Source organism: Podarcis melisellensis (assembly GCF_964234715.1).
Source record: "Podarcis melisellensis genome assembly, chromosome: 10".
Classification (NCBI taxonomy): domain Eukaryota; kingdom Metazoa; phylum Chordata; class Lepidosauria; order Squamata; family Lacertidae; genus Podarcis; species Podarcis melisellensis.
In genome coordinates this window covers 56,930,023-56,947,911 of record NC_138542.1, presented here as the reverse complement: position 1 = coordinate 56,947,911, position 17,889 = coordinate 56,930,023, and the positions used below count along the sequence as shown (strand labels likewise).

The following is a 17,889-nucleotide window of genomic DNA, read 5'->3' as shown; positions in this document are numbered from 1 at the left end:
CTACTGATAAGCAGAGCTTCCATTACATCTGCCACAAGATGCCTCCCAAAGCAGCTGCTGTGGGTTACTCAGTGAAGAGACAGCATCCTAAACAATCCCAAAGACACTTCTTATTGCTGCTTTACATATTGAAGGGCAGGGCTGCTAAAGAACCAAAATAATCTGTGCAATTTTGAAATTGGTGGTTGAATTTAGTGCAACTTGCAAAGGTTCAGACTGCCATATTGATTTAAAATGGCATCTAGTTGTATCCAAACATGGATGAAAATGTGTTCCTTGATCTCAGGAACCATCATGCAACATTTGGTTATGATATCTTTAAAGGTGTTCACATGCAGAGCTAACAAACAATTTTGCAAAATATATGGCAGAGAATCTGGATGCATCCACAGCTCTTAATGACAAAGTTTTCGAAATGCTTATGTGATTTTTATTATTACATTTTTACTTTGGTTGTAAATTGCTTTGGCACTTTTTGTAATGGGAAGCAAAATCTAGGTGTAACAAACTTAATTGTAGGAATGATCCCTGGCATCAAAAAGATGCCTTGAATAATTCCTCACATCAGCATCAGGTCCTCACCCCCTTCTCCCCTTGGCTGTTATAGCAAGTATCAGTTCTGTCAACAAAAAGTCCTGGAGCGTTCCCTCCTGTGATCATGGATCCAAGCTGAATGGACCCTGCTTTTTAAAAAAACTAACTTTTATCAAAAACCTGCCTGTGCATTCATTTTCATTTGCCTGTAGTTATTTTCAGAATCTGGAGTGTGTGATAAAGCAGGCCTTTATTTAAGGATGCTTGCTTGTCCCCATAGGCTGGTAAATATATGCTGTTTTATGTGGTCTCTGCCTTTGTTGTATTTCATGACACTCTGATCTTAAATTGCTTTTGAGCTGCCCTGAACATTGCATCGGCAGTAGAACAGCAGGGCAGAAATCTCTTTTTAAAAAATAACCTACTGATATGTGCCTTGCTTATGAACTTCAGAGGCATATGACTACCCACTAGAGTAGATGGGGCTTTGGTCTGATCCCATGAGACAGTTCTTAAGCCCAGAAAGCAAAACGAGGGCTCTCCAAACACTTCTCACTGTATTGAAACATGTGGTTTGGAAGATTTCAAATACTGGGGAGCCTGTAGCACATTCTACCAGTTCTAGAACAAGGTGCAGCACCTTTGTTCGTTATGAAGAGCTCCATAATTTTATTTAGCTCTCTGGATGCAGTGAACTACCACACAGGTACAGCTGGAGTCTAAAAGCAGCATTCAGAGGTAAAAGGGAACAAAATCAAGACAGTCCAACAAACTCTGAAATGCAACGCTCAGACAAAGAGGAACTTGGGAGTACATGTCATCCTGTAAACAAGCACACACAGAAAGGATGGTCCTCAGGCTCATAATGAAGTGGTATTGCCAAGAGAAAAATATTGCTTCCATGGAATGACTCTTACAGGAATTGCTGTAAATGGCATACATGGGAGAATATAATGAAAATGGTCATTGTATACAACTTATGTAGGTCGCCACTAGGACTGCCACTATTTTGCAGGCAGGATTCAATCACATATTAGAAATTTAGGTTTACGCAATTAAAGTGCTCTGGAGCAACCAATCCACTTTTAAATAAAGACTTTCTGCAGTTAGAAAAGTGATAGGGAAGTGAACTGATTGTCCCCACCAACAAACCAGAATGACTATTAAATAAAGAGTGAAAATCATATAACCTTTGTGTAAGCAAAATGAAGATCAATGCTCAATAAATAGGTTACCTGGGCGAACCCTTTGGGGCTTGATGGTTAACTATAGAAGACTCCTGGACAGTGGCAAAAAAGGAGTGAATTATATGGATGACCCATTCAGAAAGACAGTCTTTAATTGTAAGCAGTTACACTGACCACTTACAATTTCATGGCTACAAAATCTAATGTAGAACTTGCCCAGAATGGCACAAGAATGATTAAGTCTTGCAACAAAGCTTTCTGCATTGCTCAGCATCGGATAGAAACAACCCAACTTCAGTCAAGAGTCAGCTAGGCACAGTAGCTAGAGTGTTCAGCAGACTTGGGAGGACTGAGATCTAACACCCTAGTTTGGGCCCAAAACTCTATAAGGAGTCTTGAATAAATATTAATTTCAGAGTCACTTGCAATCACAATGTGTGTGTATGTTTAAAAAAGGTAAAGGACTATTGCCATAACCCACCTGTGTCCTTGTGAGAGAAGTCTAAAGAAAGCTTATCAATTCAAATTATACGGCAGCAAATCTCAAGGCCCTTCTCATGTTTCCTGGGGAGCCCTTGAGATAGCTCCTTCCTTTGTAGTATTCAAGCAATACCAAAAAAATTGAGGCCATGTGACTGAAAAAGATCAGGGTGGGAAGGAACTTGTCTGCCCCTTGAGCAACAGAATCACATCCATACCTGCTTTCTTAAGATCTCAAAAAAAAAAATCCCTTATGTTGCTGTGCACCAGTGAAGAACCCATGTGTGTGACTACACAGAAGCCATGAACAATCCCAGTTTCTAAGAGGAAAACACTGGTGGTGGGCTCCTCCCATGTGACAGATTCCATCTGATGTTACCTGAGGTAGTGGGAAGACAATATTGGGTAACACTTCAAAGTTTTTACAACAGTCAAAGATAAATAAACATTTAAAGATGGAAAAGGGTCATGAAGGTAACATGACATATGGTCTTTTACACAAGAAAAAGCAAGGGGAGGGGCTAATCACACTCATATGTCAATGAAAGACCCCCTGCTGGTGATTTCAGCCCCCTTATCAGTAACCAAAGCTCTACTAAAGAAAAAAACAAGTCCGATTCAAAATTTAGCATAAAATGGTCCTGGTTTTAATGGTCCTCATTGTTTTAATGAGTTAATTTGGTTGTGATAGTCATGCTAGTTGTTTCGACCTTCAAAAAGTGGAAAGGGGGAAAGGGGGGGTTGTGGTAGCTGGCAACTATTTTCTTTTCAGGGTGGGGGAGTCGAAATGTAACAACAGGTTTACCTAGAACATTTACAGTTCCAGAAGATTAGACAGTACAAACCCTTATTTCCTAGAATATCCACAGATCTGTCAGGTCAAGTAAAAGTTGGCACCAGATGTCGAGTCAGTTTGAGGACTTCTATTTCCTCAAAGATTGGTTCACACATGCACATGTACATCACTTGGTTTTTCTACACTTGATTGTGGTTGGTAACCAGCAGTTCACAGAGTGAACTGACTCAGCTGAAGAACAGCACTGTGTTTTGGGTGATGTAAGGCAATATGGAGGCTTTTATCTGTGGTGTTTTATCTCTGATACATGAATGTAAGCCAGCACTTGTTAATGAAGTCAGCACTGAACAGGTACATATGAACTTATCATTAAATTTCAGAATTTCCAATGGTCACCCTCAACATGAAGCTTTCAGATCAAGGAACTGCTCTCTTAAGACATGCCTGTCATAACACTGTATAACATACAAAAATATGACAGACATATATATGGGGAGGAAACACGTCGTCAGTGAGCTGCTCACAATCCTGGAAGACACTTCAAATCTTTTATCCAAGATAATCATATTTAAATGAATGTTTCAAAAGAAAGCAAAGTCAGCTCTATGTGGATCCCCTTCCTGCATGTGTGAAATTATACTTATTTTGCTGACATATTTGCACAAAGATCTGTTGTGAAAGTGGGGAAGAGCAACAAACTCTCAATCTCTCTTGCTCTGCCCCCTCCTCACACCAATACTGCCCGGCAAGATGTCTCCTGATCAACTGCATAACAACACATTCCAGGACAGACAAAGGAAATTGACTGTAATGGGCTAAAGCATTTACAGGAAATGCGTTTGGGAGAAAAGGGGCAGAATTATCAAAGAATCAAAACAAATATAAAAGGAGGCACACATTCAGCATATTAGTTAAGAAGTTAGATGACATTTGCATTCTAGCTCCTCAGAGTCCCTAGGCCAACTTAGAATTTTTAGAGGCACACCAAATGTTTTAAATGTACACTTAATAATGTAAAATCTGATTGATACTGACAGAGGCTGTTGGCCTGGTCAGCCGTTCAGGAAGCCACGACTGGATGTAGTTCCTTGTTTGGTGCACACTTTGTGGCAAACCCTGTTTTGCCTCTGTGCAGAATAGTCTTCACTGTTTCAATTAGAGAAAGAACCCCAGTTCCTTCTTGTGGTCCATCACAAAAAGCCAAGCCCTTTACTGCAAACCTATCAATGATCCCAAATTTTGTATTTTCATCAGACGATCAATATTTGCAGACAAATTTAGTCTTCTAGCCACATAGAGTTGAGGGGAAGCTTAAGCACAAACTGAACAAGGGAATCAAGGAAATGTGTGTCTTAATTCAAACCCTTAATTAAACCACCTTCCCTTACAGTTTCTTAAGTGATGAATGGCTTTAGGTGATTAAATGTGACAGGCATGAAGAGCTGGGGCTGTTTTTGAAAAATGCCCAGTACATCGCTATCTCATAAGGAAGCTGTTTCCTCACCTTCAGGTTGTTCGTCCCTCAAACCAGATTTTTGATGCTTCTTCCTAAAGATACAAAACTCATTATCTTTGCTTAGTGCTTAACCCTGTGTTCCTCAAGGTATACCTATGTGAAACGGTTCTGGGAAAGAGAATCAACGTTTTTCCTGAACACTGAAAACCACATCTCACAATATATTTTGTGCCTGGGTACCAATGCATCAGTTATGAAGGTTGCGTGCATGCTTCAAATGTAGATTCCCCCTTGTAAACAAACCAGCAAGGTGGTTTGATTCTTGCCCACTTGTCACTTCTGTGTATTTTAAAAAGGGAAAGCTGTACTTGAAATATGCACTGCACATGTCTTTCACAATTAACTTGGCATACATGTATTTTGTATTAATTGGTAAAACGCAAACAGAAAATTTCTCACTAGATACAGCCATCAAGTGTGGCTGGAGAACTGGTAAGGCTCAAACACCAAGTTCCCTCAGTAACAAACATCTGGAGAAAGACACGAACACCCAGTATTATGGCATGGGAAACATATGCTACAACAATGGGCAGTGGGAGATGAAGGAGAATGAGTACCAGGGATAGCAAAGTGGTAGTCCAGAGACTCAATCCAGTCTCCATCAGATGCCTGGTTTCTTAGACACTTCTTCCCTTTATGCAAGGTAAGCTATATGAACATAGACTCATTGTTCTGTGCCACTCCTGTCTACCTAACCATTTTTCTCATGTTCTGCTCACCAATGCCTAGTTCCAATTCATTTCTGATGTTATGGGAGGCTGGCCTTTTAAACCTAAGATTTATTTATTTTTGTGATCACTCAGTTGTTGGCTACAACCTGAGTGATGGAGCCAATAAAAACAATTATTTAAAGCGTAGGTTTTCAGCACAGGCATGGCTGGAAAACCTCATTCTTGTCAAAGACAGATGACAATATAAAGAAGCACTGCTTGCAAAGGCCACTGTTTGATTACCAATACATCAATAAATCCACAAGAGCAATGGGATAGTTCTAGATCTGAATATGCCAGGCCAGGCACATCATTTCTACATCTACAAACTGTCCCCCCCACAAATAATTACAATGCCTCCATTAAAAGCAATAGCTTTCAAACTGTTCTGGAGACACCTTGGGCTCATAGTAAGATTGAGCCTGACAAACCAGCTTCCCTGAAAGAGAGAACAGTGAGACCCAACATGTCAGGTTGCAGGCTCAAAAAGTCAGAAGGGCTATGTTCCAAGACCTACTGCAATGCAAAATGGGTTCCTTGGTAGACAGGGCAACACAGAAAGAATTCCTTCAAGGCAGATAGTTTGAAAACCACTGCATGAACGAACCCCAAGTAGAAATCTAAAGAAATATTTTCCATGGGAAGGTCTGCTTTCTGGTAACAGCTGTGAACATAAAGGTTATTCTTGATAACTCCAAGAGAAATTATTACCCTGGACACATACAGATGAACTCAGGAAAGCTGAAAGGTCTGCGTAGCCAACGGTGTGAAGTTTGTGACTGACAAAATACAGCCATGATTTCACTAGAGGAAAGCAAGATTTGAAGTGTGCCTATTAAATGTCCTTCCTTAAAATAAAATTTAAAAATGCACTATGCACTCCAAAATTATTTGTTCAGGCAATCCATATACAACAGAAGGCACTGTTATCCATAGGACCCCTTCAATTTCACATGGCAAAGACCTGAGAAGTGCAACTCAATCCAATTCCATACAGCTGCTTCCCCATTTCATTGGGAAGAGCAGGAACAGAGACGTTCTTCAGTCCAACAACTTAGAAAAATACCACAAGAATTTATACATTACAGTAGCTGGTTAGAAAGAGTGTCCTAATGAGAGGAAAGAGGGTTGACCACTGCCTTTCCCAAAGGGAAATCATCTTCCAGAGCACTCCATTACCTTCCCTTGTCTGCTCACAACTCACAAATGTGTGTTGCTGTTTTAATAAAATGCAATAATGAAATATTCTGCAGAGTCCCTTAAGCTTTCGTCTTTTCCTCCTTCAGTTGCTCCCTGGAGGATTGCCAAAGTTAAATGAAGAGACCAGTCCTTTGTTATCAAATGTGAAGCCCGTTTGCTGCTCTATCCTCTTTGATTCTAGAATTAAAAAGAAATAAGTGTAAGAGACAGATAGAAAGTATGTTTTTTTTAAAGCACTAATGAACCTCCTTCAAAATGCATGCATTTATTTTCTTAAAAGATTGAAATTTTTGAAGTACCACCAACGCGGGGGGAACAAAATAATCTTGCAGATTTGTATACCTCTATATTGTCTCTCCACTACTGGAGATGGGTAATATTCTGTAGTGGAAAGGGAAAACTACTGAGCCCAATAGAAAAACACCCACTCTGCAATTTCCACCGTTTGCTTGTACGGACAAGTAGGTAATATATAGGTGTATCATACAAGTAGAAATACTCTATTCCTGTATAATTCATTTGGTTAAGCTTCTTGTTCTAATAACGATGGGTAATGCAGAGACTGTTTAGGGAGTCTCTAAACTCAATTTGTGTGCAACTAATTCTCTGTAGAGATCACTGGTCCTACATACCAAGTGACAATTGTTAACCATGTAAAGTGGACCTCTAACAAGGCCTAACAAAGGAACACAGAAAGCTACTTCATGCTGAGTCAGGACATTGGTCCTTCTAGCCCTGTGCCATCTAATTTGTCTAGCAGCTCTCTAGAGTGGCAAGCAGAGGTTCTTATCATTACTTACCAATCTAATCCTTTGAACTGGAGATGCCAGGGACAAAACAGGGAGCCTAAATTTGAAGCATGTGCTGTGTCACTGAGCTATGGTTCCAATAACTATGTTGATAGCTTATTGATAGTGGCAATATATAAAGGTAAAGGGACCCGTGACCGTTAGGTCCAGTCGTGGACGACGCTGGGGTTGCGGTGCTCATCTCGCTCTATAGGCCAAGGGAGCCAACGTTTGTCCGCAGACAGCTTCCGGGTCACATGGCCAGCATAACTAAGCTGCTTCTGGCAAACCAGAACAGCGCACGGAAACACCGTTTACCTTCCCGCTGGAGCGGTACCTATTTATCTACTTGCACTTTGACATGCTTTCGAACTGCTAAGTGGGCAGGAGCTGGGACAATATATAGAAAGCAACAAATGCTTTTTTGTAATTTAATTTCAGTGGACTTTTAAAACTCGCTGCATACCTCCATTTCTACTTCCCTCACCCAAGCTTCTTTGTCCTTTCTTACTGAAACAGAGAAGGTTGGGAGGGCAGAAGAAGAGCTATGCTTGCAGTTTCCTCTGAGTTGTGCTTCTCCATCCTATACATACTGCTGCTGTCTGCGGTGTCTGTTACATATTTATTGCCTCCTATTTCTCTCTCACCAAATGTTCCCTGGCACTTCTCTATCTTCGTCTTCTCTACAGGGAAGATAAAGACCAGTGAGAATTCTCTCTTTAGATCTGAAGACGTATCTGTTCCTCTTAAAAGCATAGAAGCCCTTGTGAACTGAAGATACCTCCCCTCCTCCAAAGAGTATCCAGTGCACAAAGGCTGCTTACAATGGGCAAAAGCAAAGGAAATCTATTGAATGTGCTTCTCTCTTTGTGCAATCAGAATAATACAAACATTAAGACTTGTTTTTGTTTTGTTTTAAACTTGAGGAAGCTTGAATTACTTGACATGGTTGCAAATATTAAAATTCTTATTTGTGCAGTGTACAATTCATGCTTCTACAGACATCCTTGCAACAGAGTAAATAAACAGACTCACCTGCTGAACTCCTCCGGTGTTCAGCTAACGCACAGATGCCCTGCAGTTGAGTCTTCTGATCATTGCTGAGTGGTGCTGTCAGCAAGTGGTACCAGGCTGCATCTCGGCTCTGTATCGCTATCAACACAGAAATAATGGTCTTTCTATTAAGAAAGTTTCAGAAAGAAAAGGCAGGTACACAACCCACCACAACCTTCCCCCATTATCATTAAAACAATCCTTTTCACAAATAGAAATCTTCTACCTTTGGCTTCAGTATATTGAGCTGAAATACCTGTTCCAGTGAGCAAAGACTGTACTGACATACTTGGCAACTTATCTTTGATGACAAACTAGGAAGACAAGTAGCTGCCTTATATTAAGTTAAGCCATTGGTTCATCTAGCTCAGTATTATCTATGCTGACTGGCAGTGGCTGTCCAGAGCTTCCTGCATTCAAGCGGAAGCCGCGTCAGACGTTCAGCTTCCAAAAAAACATTTGCAAACCAGAACACTTACTTCTGGGTTTGTGGCATCCGGGAGCCAATTTGTTCGACAAATAAGCCATTTGAGAAACAAGGTACCACTGTAATCCAGGGAGGTAAGTTAGGCTGAGAGAGAGTTGCCTAAAGCCAACATCTGAATGTCATGGCCAAAGAGGATTTGAACCAGAGTTCTGACTGCCAAAGCCAACATTACAATCTGCCTGAATAAAATATACTTGTATACATCTGAATCTGGGACATTTGGCATAAAAACATGTTTTTTTACCACTTGACTATGATCCTTCTGTTGATGGGAGAATGTTACGAGTTAGGCTATGCTAATAAAATCAGGGTTAGGCTATGCTAACCCTTCCCAGAAAAACAGCTTGAGATTGTGATTCTCTTTCTGAAATGCAAGAAGAAAACAAAGAGTTTTCCAGCTTAGCAGGGTTCCTCTATCTTCTGTTCAACTAGAGTTTCACAGAATCCTTGTAGGATACAGAGTGTATGTTTTGGACAGAAAGTAGGCCAATAAGCTGACTGAATGTTGTGCTCCAAAGATAACAATGAATCTGACAAAGACTTTGTAGCCTTGGAGAAGACAGAAGACATTTGTGGATTTTGTTGCTATTGCTCTAGGTTTCAGATGTGTGTACCTAGTAGTGCCTGTGTAAAGAACTGGTATTCATCCACACCATCATCCAGGTCGATAGGGGTGCTGAAACCTTCTAAAGCAGTTTCTTCCAGTGCATCATCATCCCAGTCATCGTCATCATCTTCATCTTCATCTCCTGCATCACCGCCACCACCTGTATGGTTTTCCTGCATCTCCTGGCTGACTTCATTGGCCGCCTCTTCATCACTTGGAATCTCTTCTGTTAAAAAGTTTTTAATATTTTTAATATTCAGGATTTAATGGGACACTTTTTTGGGGGGGATATTCTAAATTTCCTGAACAACTGGCCCCAGTGCTGTCCCATAAATGAGCGATTGCAATTCACCTATGTAGAATAAGGAAAGCACTACACTCAGGCAAACATTAAACTGCTGACCATCTAGGAGGTGGCCCAATTCTCAGAGAGGGTTATTCTGCAACACAATATGGGAATGTAAAGTACTTCTGATTTTTTTGAAATAGGCAGTCCCTCCCTCTCAAGTAAGCTGAAAGACATTATGACAGGTATTTTTGCAAGTAACAAATAGAAAAATGAAAGCTGATGAAACAGTATTGCTATAGCAACCATCTCTCCCTTGCCCTCTCCAAATCCATTTCCACTGAAATGCACACATGTATATTAATTATTTTACCATTATCTTCTGCATCATTCTTTTCAGATTTAGCATGTTCTTCATGTTCCGTATGCTGCCTGGTGGCACACAGTTGTTTCAGTCCCAGAAACAGAAGGAGGATCGACGGAACAATCTGAGCAGCCACGGCATCTACTGCGGGAGGTCGGTTGGGCAGCCCCATCAAAATGCTCAGCCCTATGATGCACATCTTCCTATCATGGAGGCTAAACACACGTACACACAAATGAGTGAGAATCTCCCATTTTTATTTATTACAGGTTTATTTAAACCTCCTTCACGATGAGATCTCAGACCACGTTACAACAATTTATAGTCGCACGATTTAAAGAAATTAAACAAGAAACCAATACAGTTTAAATCAGAAAACAGAGATGTGTATAAAAACACATCTCAGCTGTCAAAGGCTGAGGATTACTTTCAGAGCAGCCTGGGAGGCTCTGCTCTGGTTCCCACTCATTCTCAGAGGTGGCAGGATAACAACCAAATAGGCTCTCTGAAAGAGGCCTCCCTGTCTTGGGTGAGGACAACCCATAGGAGGATGCTTCCCTTACATAGGCCCAATACTGCTTTTCCTTTCTTTTTTTTATAGACACTGTTTAACGGGAATGAACATAACTTTAAATTATGTATTTAAAAATTCACCAGATGCAAGAATTCCTGCAGCAAAATTCAGACGGGAGCTAGAAGAAGAAAAACCCAAACATGAGCCAAAAGATTTGAAGTGGCAGCCATAGTAGAACTCCAATTAAGTTTCTCATTTACATCATGCATTTAAATTTTCGTGCTGCAGAACGGCATGACAGGGGGTCTACGTATTGGTCTCCACATAGAAACAAGCAAACAGTCAGAGGAAGGTGACAATGTGCAGTCACCTGTTTGGAGTAGGAGGGTGGAGCAGGGTTTGAGGAAAAAGAAGAGTTGTTTGTTCTTTTGACTGTGTGGGAAATTCCTTATTGACATTTTGACACTTGAGGCAAACCACAAAATGCTATCCCCCTCCAGGGAAGACGGGTTGAATGAAGTTCTACAATGGGAACAAGGGTGGGAGGAGACCAGCAGTGCCTTATATTCACCAAGAAGCTGCTGTAGAGCTGGCACTGGAGTAGGGATGCTGAGGAGACAGCAGTTCCCATCTCCAAGGATCTCAACACAGCTGTTGCTGCCCCTGGGGTAGGGCAGCAGCAGCAGGGTGAAGCATTCCTTGGAGGCTGGATCTGCTGCCCCTGCGGATCCTTCCACCTGAGGCGGTTGCCTCACCTTGCCTTATGGGTGGGCCGACCCTGATCACCATTTAAACAGGCTAAATTATTTTACTAAGTACATACTCCACCTTGCATCCAAAGGTGTCCAAGGTGGTCCTATCATGTGGCTCCTGACACTAACAAAAGAGCCCATTTATGGTTTGAAATAATACAAAATAATACGATTTGAAAAGAACTGAAAAGGCTGTACACACACAAAACGGAATGAAAAAACGTGGCACAGATTTTAGAGTCTTTCCTGGGCACAGAAGTGCTGTTACATCCCTGTAAAACGACGTAGCCAGTTATTATCCAAAGTTCCCCCCGCCCAAGAATAATAATTTGCAAAGAGTCCGCTGCTAAACAAACACATGCGGTTACTAATGAAGCAGATGCCCTGCCCTCTGGAGAATTATAATGACGTGGGACCAACTATAAATCTGACAGAAAAATTAATCTCAATTGGGCTGAAGAGCACTCTGGTACGGAATGAAAATTGGCAGACGGACCACTGCAAATAGGAGCAATAAACAGTGAAATATTTGGCAGGGAGAAGGGGGGGAGAAAGATTTGGGATGCTCCTTTTATTGAAAAGTGTTATCAGCATTCAAAGCACGTGCCTCTACCTTAATTTAATGCTGCAACTGGGCTCAACATATTTTTTAAGAAACAAAATTGTTAAGAATATCCTTCAAGTAACTCACAAGAGGATTCACTGCGGAGGGGAAAATATATTTTCAAGACCATGAGGGTAACTCAAAATGGGCCTTTAGTGAGAGGGAGATCACAGAACAGGAACCAAGAGAGCTTCAAGCTTGCAAGGTTTGAATGAGCATAGCATGAAATATCCATGTCTTTGGTCTCCCTTCTTTAGGAGACATTTCTATAGAGGAAGGATAGGGAACCTGTGGCCCTCCACCAGATGTGGCTGGACTAGAAAACCCCCATCATCGTTATTTGTATTATTTATTAAATTTATGTCCCACCCAGTCTACCAAAGGGGACAAACACCAAAGCGCTAAAACAATAATATTTAAAATAAAACAGGAACACAGGAAGGTGCTTAGACCTTTGGTCCATCTAGTTCAGTAATGTTTATGCTGACTGTCTGTGTAGACAGTACTGAGCTAGATGGACCAACAGTTCTTAGAATCATAGAATTGTGGAGTTGGAAGGGAACACGAGGGTCATCTAGTCCAGCCCCATTCAGTGCAGGAACATAGCTTCCTTCTTAAACACAAGGTGGCAGCAGTATAGAATGCAGAAGGTACAAGAGGTTCAAATGCAGAATTAGCCACTGTCTGCATTTGCTAGCTAAGCCAAGGTCTTCTGCTCTTGGATGTTTGTTGAATTCCGGGAAATCTCAGTTTTAAATTTTAAAAAAAGTTTCTAATCTTTATAATGAGATGAAGAATATGATGGCAAAAACTAGGCCCTTAGTGCCAAATAAGTTGTCCACTCTTGCCCCTTAGCCTTAGATAAATTGGTCATGATGTAACCATCGCCTAAGGGGAAAAGTCTTAGAAGCAAAAAACTGAATGAAGAGTCTTCTGTTTTTTAATTGGCACAACAGGACAAAAAACCTTTTTATTTTAAAATATATACTAAAGAGTTACATTCTGCCGCTGATGCACCTTTGAAAGCTGGATAGCTCCCCTAACCACAGAATGTAATAAAGCCCTTTTACAACGCACTCACTAGAGCAGTAAATGTCATGTTAAAACTGCATTTATGAGACACTGTAATTCTTTGCAGTTACATAACATCGACTCCAAGACAAGAACGAATATTACAAGATGTCAAGACAGCCACAGTAAATGGCTTCCGGTTCTTGTTAAATGTTTCCTCCTCAGCCTTAAAGGACAACTGTCTGTTACTGTGCATCGTAATCGTCCACAGAAAATGACTTCCAAACACAACAAAATTCAGCAACACAACAGATTCAAGTATGATCTGAAATCCCTTATCGTTAAGAAATCTACAGCTCGGTATAAATGTTGCCACGCACAGGTTGTGAAAAATCCCTTACTCACACAGATGCTGCATGTGGGGAGCACAACATTTTAAAACTCCTGACTCTATATACAGCAAATGACTCCTATACACCCATTGACAGAATTGGGAGGCACACGCTACATGCACTGAGAGGGAAGACATGAGCTTCTTAAAACCTATGCTTTGGGGGGGGGGTCAAAATGCCATTTGCAAATGGTGAATTGGAGGCTGTTGTTTCACTTTCACTTCAGGGGTGAGATTCAACCCCAAAAATGATTTCGGGATGAGGGGAGGGGACTTACAATTTGCCACCTCATTCGCAAGTGGTGAATTGGGGTATGGAAGCTGTTTGTTGGGGGGGGGGATACCCAAAATGGTTTTAGAAGGAAGCGGCTTTCAACTATGGGGATGGGACTTCTCTCTCTTTTTCTTTAAAAAGCTGCCAATTTTAAAGAACAATAAAATCTTGACTGCAATCTCCCCCACTGATCATTTCCCCACAGATAACTTTACCTTTCTCATTTGGGAGGTTTGCCTGAAATACCCCCACCCCACTCAATCAGGCTCTATTAGAAGACGTTGCGGGGGGCTAAGCGGGGTGATCACCTTTACTATCAGCCAGCAACCAAACATGCCTGTATGTCCCCCTGGAAAGAACAGCCTGGAATCAAGATGATACCACCAACAGCCAGAGGCTAAAAGCAACTTCCCTCTTCTGCACAGTGACATATCCCTAACTGAAACAAAATAAAAAAAATCCTTCCAGTAGCACCTTAAAAGACCAACTAAGTTTGTCACTGGTATGAGCTTTCATGTGCATGCACACTTCTTCAGAAGAAGTGACAAACTTAGTTGGTCTCTAGGGTGCTACTGGAAAGAATTTTTTTATTTTGTTTCGACTACGGCAGACCAACACGGCTACCTACCTGTAACATATCCCTAATTATAATTGCAATTTGGTATGGATTTTCATTGTAAGCTGCTTTGGGAACCAATCTTAGATATCTATATCTGTATCTGTATCTATACCAAGCAAACATAGCATGGCTAGTATTTTTTCTTCTTGCCAGTTAGTAATTTCTGAGGATTTCTATGGCTGACGTGGAGTCTTCTTAACATAACAGAGCTAAAGTGTGTGTGTGTCTAAAACAAAACGATTGGAGGAAATGATGTTATTTTTAAAAAATAAGCCAAATAGATTTTCTTGGTTGTGAAAAATATTTCAGAGTACAATTTGGAGCTGCAGTTGATGGGGAAGGTCAAGGAAAATCCTCCCTCCACACAGGTTTTGATATTTTCCTGGACCCTCTATGCAAACCAAAATCAAAAGTCATTTTCCAAGAAGCCCTAAGCTTTTAAAAAAGAAAAAAGAAAACCACTGGACACCTACCCAAGGAAACAATCTGTATCGTTCATCCACTGGTTTATGAACTGTGCAGTGATGGGCTCTGGGTTGTGAGGAAATCTGATGTTCTCTAAAGTGTGCAAAAGGAGATCAGGGTTGTAGTAAAGGGCTGCAATGGCCACCTGGAGACACATGGTGCGGAGCTCGCTGGTTTTAACCCCTCGCGTTAAGCGCTCTAGGACAGCTTCTACAAAGAGCGGGATGCACTGAGGATAGAAAAACAGGAGAGACATGGGGTAGAGGAAGCAAAGGGAAAGTGGAGAAATGAAATATGTTCAGAGACAGTTCCAGGCATTAAAAGGCTTTAACTTACAATTAGAATTACCTTTCCTTAGAATAAGGGTCGGAACCTGTGGCCCTTCTGATTATGCTGGACCACAGTTCCCATCACCTCTGACCATTGGTCATGCTGGCTGGGGATGATGAGAACTGGATCCCAGCAACACCTGGAGGGCCACAGGTTTCCCCATTGCTACCTCACAAGCATACAGTACTATACAGCACACAATTCCTTATGTGACTTTGAAGGGGAAATTATGTTATAAAACCATATAATGAGATACTGGCTCTAGAATACTGCTTCCTAAGAATCTCGGCTCTTTCTTTTTAAAGGCCTGTTTTCCAGTCCTGCAATTACTGAAGAAATGGGAACTATGCCTGATGAAATCTCAGAAAGCCAAAGAAACTGCTGAACAAGATTTCCAGTTGTCAGGAAGCAAAGCTTCGCTACCCTATGAAGCTCTTTGTTGTTCCCTGGGGGTTTGCAAAATAAGAAAAAATATGCAACTCTGCTAAATATGCATAATTTATACCGGTCACCTCTCTGAGATAGCTTGTAGCCCATCATATATGAGTCCCACCTAACCACCAGCTGAATGATACCACCAAATACTTGCGTAATGTACAAAGCAGAAGAGCTACTGCCAGAAAGTTGGCGATCAATTTTGGAAGCAGAAGGCCAGAGAAGCAGAGGCAATTTTTTATTGAAATATTTTTAAGCACCCGGAGCGCCATCTGGTGGTTAAATTCTCACCACCAGATTGTAACTTCTCAATTTGATAGAACAGGTGTGGGGAACACCCATTGGCCATGCTTGTGGGGGCTGTGGAGTTCAGCTACACCTGGGGTCAAAGGTATGGTCCTATGATAGATGAAGGGTGCTTTGGAGGGGAAGCCTCCAACCTCCCCCAATCCCTTGTTCAACCTTTTCCTTTATCTGCTTCCCCAGATTTCCTCCTTTTTTCTCTTCTCCTTTGGCATCCCACCATGACCCCACTTCACCCCCTGTTCTCCTCTTGCCCAATTTTGTCAGCTGCCAACAGGAAAAGGTGGCAATGCACAAGGTTCCCATGCAGCTCACACCCCTTTCACCCTCCCTACCCAGAGCAGTGGGCAGCAGGTGGCCGTCTGACTGAAGGAACAGACTGGCAAAAGGGCTGGTGGTGACCTTGAAAAGCCTTTATGGTTTGGGACTGGGATATCTAAAGGACTGCCTGTCAGTTTCTTGGTACAGAAAGTATTGATCTGATGTGTAGAGATCTTTCCTATTCTAATTAATTCAAGAGGGTTCTGGAAGCCTCTCTGTGTGAAAGAAACAAGCAGAAGGTTCCTGATGTTTGGGAAGCTGAGTACAGCTGGCTTAAACAAGTCCTGTTATCTCTTCCTGTCAAGGTCATGCTGACTAAAATAATAAGGCCAGAAGGGGCCTGGGTTTCACTCTTTTCTATCTCTCTTTCTTTCTGCTGCAGTGTTCTGTATATAGTATGCTTAGGGTTAAGGTTTAGTCTTATTATAAGTTATTGTAAGTTTAAGTTACCTAAGTCTGGTGCAACTGGATGTCTTATGGACAGTGCCAATCCTGAATGTATTGGATTTGTGACCATTATGCTCATTTGCCTTCAGCAGCAGTAAAGCTCTGCTGGATGAAATATTAATGGCCTCTGGTCTATTGTTTGGGAATCCTGCAACATGTTTAAATTTTTACTCTGCTAACTATTAGTTGGAATACTGCTCTGGATCAATACTGAGTAGAATTCAGGCTTGTTTACATGCTTGCTTACTAAGGTATTCCGTGGAGGCCCTCTTAGGACTGGAGAAGGGGCCTTCTCAGTGGTTGTGTCTAGACTGTGGAATTCCTTGCCAAGGTAGCCATGTTTTGCCCTGTCTGTCATGCTGAATCAAAGTGACACCTAGCCCAGCACTACAGTATAAAAATTACCTAGGCCAAACAGACCATTCCTCCAAGCACAGACCTAACTCAAGCCAGTTCCATCTAATGATCATCAGCAAAGGAAAAACTATATGCCACTCTGTGATTCTATGATTACCTGGTCAATACCCCTCCCTTTGCACTGCAGAATAATGACCTCTAAGAGCTTGGCTGCATGGCATTCGGCATCTTCTCCTGCATCACCAGTTAATACCTAGCAACAAAACCATGAACAAATTACTGAGAAGACAGTTGACATTAAACATGCCCAAACAGGACATGTTTGCTCAGGGTGTAAATGGAAACTGTTCTGAACCATTCATGTCATATCTAAGAAACATATTGCCCAATACAGTATGACCTCTTATCTGAATAATCAGCAAGGCATCCAACATAACTGGATAACAAGAGAAGAGCAGACAAAAAAACAGAGGGGCTAATCACATAAGCTTACACAGAAATGAGGGAGAAACAGTAAAGCTGAACGGTAACAATTTTTAGGTGTTCCCATAATGGGAGTCTTAGTATTGGCACTTTTATTCCTTTTCGTGGAGTTAAGTGGCACTCACTGAAATTGATCCCCAGCCTTCAAAAACAGGGTAGAATCTTCCACATTGTGGTCTGAATCCGTATGTGAATTAAGAGTTCTCAAAACATTATGCTCAACTGGCTCAGTGAGCAAAAAGCAAGAGAGCTCACATCTGTTATTCTGTTTTCAAGTCTCACTGTCAGATTCATAGAGCTAGAATAGGCCAAAAGGCCATTTAGTACAAAGCCTGCACGCAACGCACAGCTGTCAATCCCAGCAGACCTACCTCAAGTGTTCAGACCTCGGCATGCTAAAAGCAAAGAGGATGCATGGCAGAGCAAAAAGCTCTGTGATGCTCAAGCAAACTGAGCCAAAGCAGGGCCCTCTACTAGAGAAAGGCAATTCTACTAATCCTCTGTGGGACTTTTCCCAGAACAAGCACATTAGGAAGAGCAACCGAAACTGAATATTCAAGAACAGATTAAGTGTT

General features: G+C 41.5%; 1 protein-coding gene across 5 annotated transcripts in view; it reads right to left on the bottom strand.

The window, feature by feature from the left end:
• Positions 1 to 1,175: 1,175 nt before the first annotated feature.
• IPO8 (importin 8) overlaps positions 1,176 to 17,889 on the bottom strand; it is a 38,041-nt gene continuing 21,327 nt past the window's right edge. For all 5 annotated transcript variants that reach the window (XM_081926840.1, XM_081926841.1, XM_081926842.1 and 2 more), the window contains exons 20-25: positions 16,989 to 17,084; positions 14,647 to 14,867; positions 10,018 to 10,223; positions 9,366 to 9,584; positions 8,247 to 8,363; positions 1,176 to 6,600 (exon numbers count right to left, since the gene is read on the bottom strand). In XM_081926840.1, coding sequence (XP_081782966.1) covers positions 6,506 to 6,600; positions 8,247 to 8,363; positions 9,366 to 9,584; positions 10,018 to 10,223; positions 14,647 to 14,867; positions 16,989 to 17,084 — 954 coding nt within the window. In that variant the 3' untranslated portion in view covers positions 1,176 to 6,505. The remainder of the gene's footprint in view (positions 6,601 to 8,246; positions 8,364 to 9,365; positions 9,585 to 10,017; positions 10,224 to 14,646; positions 14,868 to 16,988; positions 17,085 to 17,889) is intronic.